The sequence below is a fragment of the Nannospalax galili genome, unplaced genomic scaffold (genome assembly GCF_000622305.1).
Source record: "Nannospalax galili isolate Female #2095 unplaced genomic scaffold, S.galili_v1.0 scaffold18, whole genome shotgun sequence".
Classification (NCBI taxonomy): Eukaryota; Metazoa; Chordata; class Mammalia; order Rodentia; family Spalacidae; genus Nannospalax; species Nannospalax galili.
Genome location: NW_008346548.1, coordinates 9,484,048 through 9,490,995, shown reverse-complemented (window position 1 = coordinate 9,490,995; position 6,948 = coordinate 9,484,048). Strand labels below are relative to the sequence as shown.

General features: G+C 39.4%; 1 protein-coding gene across 5 annotated transcripts in view; it reads left to right on the top strand.

The window, feature by feature from the left end:
- Positions 1–6,948, top strand: part of Ccdc58 (coiled-coil domain containing 58) — a 26,973-nt gene that overhangs the window by 10,707 nt on the left and 9,318 nt on the right. For 4 of the 5 annotated variants that reach the window (XM_008842936.3, XM_017800552.2, XM_029568256.1 and 1 more), the window contains exons 2-3: positions 2,439–2,564; positions 4,807–4,953. In XM_008842936.3, the coding sequence (XP_008841158.1) occupies positions 2,439–2,564; positions 4,807–4,953 (273 nt within the window). Of the gene's footprint in view, positions 1–2,438; positions 2,565–4,806; positions 4,954–5,775; positions 6,650–6,948 lie in introns of those variants that run through there. The other variant, XM_029568255.1, reaches the window with a different exon arrangement.

Sequence of the window (6,948 nt, the reverse complement as noted above, 5' to 3'; positions counted from 1 at the left end):
TTTTTTCCTTTTTGGTCTTTTGGAGACAAGGTCTCCCTGTAGCCCCAGCTGGCCTGGATTTGTTATGGAGACCAAGCTGGCCTCAAACTCACGGAGATCTGCTTGCCTCTGCCTCCCAAGTGCTGGGACTAAAGGCATCTGCCACCACACCTGGCCTCTGAAAGTGTTCTTAAACGGGGTATTTAAAATTTAATCACGTTGTAAGTTAAGTTAGCTTTGTCTGCTACTTCTGTACCCCTCCCCGCAACAGGATCTCGATATGGACATGGCTAGTATCCATACTAGCCTCCAATTCATACTCTTCCTGACTCAGCCTCCTGAGTGTTAGGCTCACAAGCATGGCCACCACACCCAACTGCTTTCTTCCCTTTGACTCATGAAGTGCTACCATCATTTGTTTGGAATTTACTACTCATGGACATTATGTGTCCTCCATTACATGGCATTTAAAGTGATAGTGCCCAGGGAATATAGTGAGATTATCCCCTAAGAATTCCAATTTGCAGAGAATACTCAAGAAAAATAGGATAAAGGGAAAGGAGACAGGATAATGAACTTCATTAGACCTGCCATTGCCTATGAGTTTTTATTATTATTACATTTATTTTTTTTGTGGGGGGCATGTGAGTGGAAGTCAGAGGTTAACCTGTGGGAGTTGGTCCTCTCCTTCTACCGTGTGTGGAAGTTGGGGATTAACTAATGTGCTCAGGCTTGGCACTAAGTGCCTTTACCTGCTGAGCCAGCTCACCAGCTGTTGCCTGTGTTTTATCGATCTGAATTATGGTCTTTCCAAAAGCTGTTTTGTTTCTATGTGGAGGTCATGAGAGGCTATTCAGTATTTTAAAGTTAATGAAGTGATAGGAACAGAATCTAGACAACATACTTAGATTGAATGGACTCAGTTTTTATAGTGGAGAATGCTCTTTGTGCTCCACAGAGCATCTATAGAACTATTAAAGAATATAGGATGATTTTTATTTATATATTATAAATCATGATATAATATCATTTTAAAAATGTAACATAGTGTCAGATGTGTACATGCTTTTAATTTCCAGCACTCAGGAAGCAGAGTCAAGGGAATCTCTGTGAGACTGAAGCCAGTCTGGTCTGCATAGTGAGTTTTAGGCCAGCTGAGGCTGCAGGGAGTCCCTATCTCAATTTTTTTTCATTAATTTTTACAAAATGAGGGTAATACTATAATCATAATGAAAGTTTTTAGCAAATGAATGAGAAAAGAAACAAAAGTGTTAGTTTCAGTCATGTGTTTTTCAAAGGAAAGGGATGGGGTACTGGGAGATAGTCAAGCAAAGTTTCTTAATACATGTTAATACTAGATGTTAGTTTGGAGGTTTTCACAAATTAAGTGCATTCCTAGTAATAATGTAATTGTTTTCTTGGTGTTTTTTCAGTGCTTGTGGTTTTTGTTAGAAACGTACCCTGAGTTTATAGCAATGAAGGGCAGGATGTACCTGGGACTTCTCCCTTACCCAGTGCCCCAGTGCCAGAGAAGTGCCCATCACAGTATGGGGAGAGGGACGGTGCTATGCCAGTAATACTCAGCAGTCTTTTGCTTTTGTTCTTTTTCCCTTTTTCTCTTTTGGTGTAGTGGGTTTCTGGGGATGGAATTCAGGGCCTCACACATGCTAGGCAAATGCTCTACTACTGAGCTACATCTCCACACATTCAGCAACAGTAAATACCTTTTGGTATTTTTCTTTGGACTGGGTTTTTGAGAGTTGGAGACTTTTTGAGGGAGAATAGATCCTTGGGAAATGTGAGCCAGGGTTACCAAGAAAAGCTGAAACTAATTCCTACTTGTTCTGTGAATGAGAAAGCCAATTTATGTATTTTTTTTCTCCAGTAGCATATATTTGCTTGGTTTTTATCACAGAAATAATGTATAATCATAGTAAAAAGCTAAAGAACTAAAAGACCAAAACCAGAGCCTACAGTGTAACTTTGTTTCTGTGAGTTAACTGCTGCTAATAGTTGCTCCTATCTCTTCCTGAAGTCACCTTTTACAGAGTCAGGTAAGAAGGAATAAAGTGAGCAGTGATGCTGGTGGTTGTGGAGGGTGCATGGTGTTGAGGTTCAGGAGAACACTTTGTTGACTGTATGCTGTAGCTGGAAGACACATGCTGTTTGCAAGTACCATGCTAGAAAGTGGGATTTAATTGTGAGTGAAACAGTCTTAACTTTTAACAGTCACCAGAGCTGTAGAGACAGGCTCAGAGCCCACAGTTAGAATCACTATTACATATCCTACCTATCATCCTCCTAATAAAGATATTTTTGTGATTGTACTGTGTTTGGCTAGCTTTCCTAAGTAAAAGTGTTTTAAAATACCCAAGACCTTTCTCTTTTGCTTAAATACTTAATTTTTATTAACATTTCCTTGAGGTTTTATTCTTCTATTTTATTTTAAATATCTATAGGAATTACTGAAGGTGATGAGGACAATTGATGACAGAATAGTACATGAATTAAACACTACGGTTCCAACAGCTTCCTTTGCAGGGAAAATTGATGCCAGCCAAACCTGTAAACAACTTTATGAGTCTGTAAGTTGATCTTTGAATCTCTCTTCTGTGCTTCTTTTTTGCCACTCTTTGCAAATAAGAAATCAGTTGACCTGTATCTTAACTATGAAAACATGTGGCGTCTTTGTTTATACAAACTAAGAAAATCTGTGATATTATGCACAAAGGTGTTGAGAGATGGTTCTAAAAAGTGTGAGCACTTACTGTTTTGGCCTCTGAATTGGCAGCCTGTCAGACAGTTTGTACAAGGTGAAGAAGAGGACCATGGAACAGGTAAGATAGGAGCAGGAATGAAGGCTTTGAATGAATCAGTCCCAGAGGCCAGACAGCTGATGGAAGGAAAAATGAAAACCCTTCATACCTCTTACATCTTCTTCAGTTATCCAGAAGGAGAATAGAAATATATGGGGAAAGCCACGGATACTGATAAGTTACCTTTCCTGGAGCTTCAGTTTCCCAAGCTTGGTTATTCCTTACCTTCTTTTTCTCTTTTAGAATTTGCAAAAGCAGAAGGAAATAATGGCACAGCTATTATAGATTATTTCTGTCCTTTCATTTGGAAGCTAAAGTTCAAATGGTGCTTGCTATTTTTTGCTCTACCACCACAAAGTTACTATTTGGATTTCTGGTTATAAAAAAGATACTACTTAAATCCAAAACTCTTTCTCAGATGTGGAAAAAAATCATTTTGGGGACAAAATTCAGTGCATTAACTGCTGATATTTTTGTTCTGCTTTTATGTTATTAAAGTATGTCATTTTGTTGAGCAATCAGGTAAGCATGGTTTTAGAAAATTGGAAGGTGTAGAATTTAGTACATAAAATCTAGTCATTGGGATTAGGAGGGTAGGTCTAAGTCTAAATCCCAGTGAGGTGTTTGATGATTCATTTAGTTTCTTCAGGTATCTGTGACTAAAGAGCTAGAGGAGCGTGCTTGTGGTATGGTGGTCCTCCACACTAGGCATATAATCTCTAAACTCAGTTCTTTCTATTGGCCCTAATCTTCTGTTAACATGGAGTGATTGCTTAATGGTTAGTGTGATTCCGGGTCTAGGGGGAACCTCACCTCTGCTACTTCCTAGGTTGGTGGCTTTGAGCATGTTATGTTCCTTCTTTTGCCTCAGTTTCGTAGGGTTGCTAGAGGATGAAATGAGCTAATATAATGTGTGTGCTGTCCTAAGTACTTGACGTATGCTTTCCTGGGCTGCTGTTACTGTAGTTCATGTAGCTTTGCTCCAGAGTTTGGGCCTGCAGATTGTGCAGCCAGTAAGAACCACTGAGGTCCTTAGTGTTCCCCCTGTTGAGAAGTCTGAAGCATCTAAGTTGGCTGCTCTTTTTAGTTCTTGGCCCAGCTTTGTTTATAGCTGACAAAGAAGTATTTGCATTTCCTAATGGTAACACTTCCTTATAAGAAAGGATGTGTAGAGTTAGTTATTCTGAAGCACGAGTTTTAGAAATTCTAACCTCAAAAGGATACTCAAAAGTCAAATAATTTCAATGGAGCTCCCCCTTATCCTCCCTAAGGTGTAAATCTTAGCTTTATATTCTTTTTTCCCCAAAACAAACATGAAAATCACTACTGAACACTGAAGTCTGTGAACTTGAAACAGTGCTTTACAAATGCAGATTTTTGGGGTATCCCCAACATTTGGCCATGTTTGTAGGAGGTGCTTGAAACATGACCATTGTACTTTGCTGAACCAAGATGAAGAGAGATGAAAGCTATTTTATGAGATGTGCTACACTAGGAAGACTGAAGAGTTCTGTCAGATTTCCTTTCCATCAGCATTCATAATGGAGCCACTGTTCTGTGCCTCACAGGTTTTCTTGACCAATACTTAAACTTTAAAAGTTTTGAAAGGGGTTCCACTTAAATGATTAAATATAACAGTCTTTGTATTTCTTTATTATAACTAAGTTATTCTCTACATCACTTAGTTCATTGCATCTTTCCCTTGTTAACAACATGAGACTGAAAAATACCTGAAAGGATAAAATAAGAGAGGACACCAATAAGTGGCCCAGAGGGCAGCTGTAGTGTAGAGGAGCGCATGGGTGAGCTGGTAGTGAGAACAAGGGCCCAGGAGACTGAGCTGGCTAGCCCAGCCTGGAGGCCTCAGCGAAACCAAACAAAGCATGCTGGGAGCATGTTTAAGGCCACAGGCCTCATCTTCCCACCTTCAGACATGCCTTAAAGTCTCAGGTTTTTTAAATATTGAAATTAATACGATTTCTTCCCCCTTTTCATTCCTTTGTTCTTTTAGTTGATGGCAGCTCATGTCAGTAGGGACAGAGTTATTAAAAATTGTATAGCCCAGACCTCAGCAGTAGTAAAAAGTCTCCGAGAAGAGAGAGAAAAGAATGTGGACGATTTAACGTTATTAAAGCAACTTAGAAAAGAACAGACAAAGGTAAGCTGAACAAAATTTATATTGCTAAGGCAACAGTTTTCCAAACATAGCCTTCAAAATAAGGCAGTAATTTGGGGTGGGTGGGTTGGTAGCTTGGTTTTTGTTTTGTTCTGTTCTGTTTTTGAGACGGGGTCTCACTTTAAGTTACTGGTCTGGAATTCACTATGTAGACCACACTGGCCTCCACGGTTGCTCCACATATATACCTACACACAAAAGTGGCCAAGAGATTAGTTTATTATTAGTTGGAGTTTATTTTATTATACTTTGATATTAATTAGTAAATGAATATACTTTATAAACAAATACAGTATAGCAGCTTTAGGAAAAATAAGCATATAATTATATTTTATTTCGATTCCTTTATTTGCTCCCCACTATTAGAGACAAAGGACCAGTATTGACCAAGACCACATCAGAAACTGTGAACACAACTATGTCTACTTTTTGAGACCTAATCTGAAAAGAAGCATTTCTTTATGTATTTGTATTTTGAAAATATTTATATCTGCTTTCCTTTTTTAGAAATCTGCTAAAATGTAATATAGATTCTTTAAGTTAAAGCCATTGACCTCTTTGGCCATAAAAACACAGCTGTTTGAATCTGGTTAGATGGCCAGTATCTCAGTGTTAACTACTCCCCTATTCTGTGGATATCATGGGTCTTTGGCTGTCTCTGGACTACTGTTCCTACTTAGCAGCATCCCTGCCTTGGTAATGGTGGTTGTTGGAAATATTTTTATTACTTACTTGAGAATTTCATACAAGGTCCACCCCACTTCCTTACCCACCCAAATTCATGTTCTTTTTTTCCCCTTTGAGTTTGTGTTGACCAGATACTCTTGGATGTGGAACTCTTGGATGTGGAACTTGTGAAAACTGACTCTTCCTGTCCCAGCAGCTATCAAGTGCTAATAGCTCCTTAGCTAGAAGGTGGGACTTTGTGCCTACCTCTTCCTTCCATGCTGGGATTTTGTCTGGATTGAGCTTGAGCAGGTGTTGTGCATGCTGTCAAACAGTTACTGTGAGTTCATGTAAACAACTGTCCTGCTGTTTGGAAAACACTGTTCCCTTGTGGTCATCCGCCACCTCTGGCTCTTATAGTCTTTCTGCTCCCTCTTCCATTAAGATCCTTGAGCCTTGGGGTGAGTGTAATAATGATGTCCTTCCTGCAGTGTTTTTACTTAAGAAAATAGCATGGGCCAGCACAGTGGCTCAGTGGATAAGGGTGCCTGCTGCCAAGCCTGAGTTCAGTCTCCAGAACCCACATGTTAGAAGATGGGAACCAACTCCCTGAAGTTGTTCTCTGACCTCTGTACACACACTGTGACATGCTCGCCTGATGCATGTGTGTGTGTGCGTGCATACACACACAATAAATAATAAAAAATACCAAGTATTTATTTACCCATGGATATGTGAAAAGAAACCTTATTTTTCCATGTAATATAGATAGGGCGTGAATCTTAGAATATAGTTAAAGGCGCAGAACTGTTGCTTTCTAGCCCTTGTATGTTGCATGTCAAGAAAGCAGTTGGAATACATAAGAGATAGTTGTTCTTTGGTGTCCTGGGGATTGGATCCAGGACCCACCTTCTACCCACTAGGAATATCAAAGTCCAAAGATTCTCATCCCATATGTAAAGTGGCATAGTATTTGTATTCACTTATCCTCCCTTATATTTTAAGTCACCCATCGATTATTTAAATCATCTAATGTAAAATAAATGTTAGATAATTGATCCACTGCATTATTTTGTTGTTACTTTGGTTTTGTTGTTTGTTTTATTGCGTATGCATGTTTGCCTGCATGTATCTAAGTGCACCCTTATTGTACAATGCCCATGGAGGCCAGAAGAGGGCGTCAGATCTCCTGGACCTGGAGTTACAGGTGATTGTTAGCTGCCATGTGGGTGCTAGGAACTGAACCCTGGTCCTCTGGAAGATCAACCAGTGTTCTTAACCACTGAACCATCTCTCCAACTCTTGGTTTGT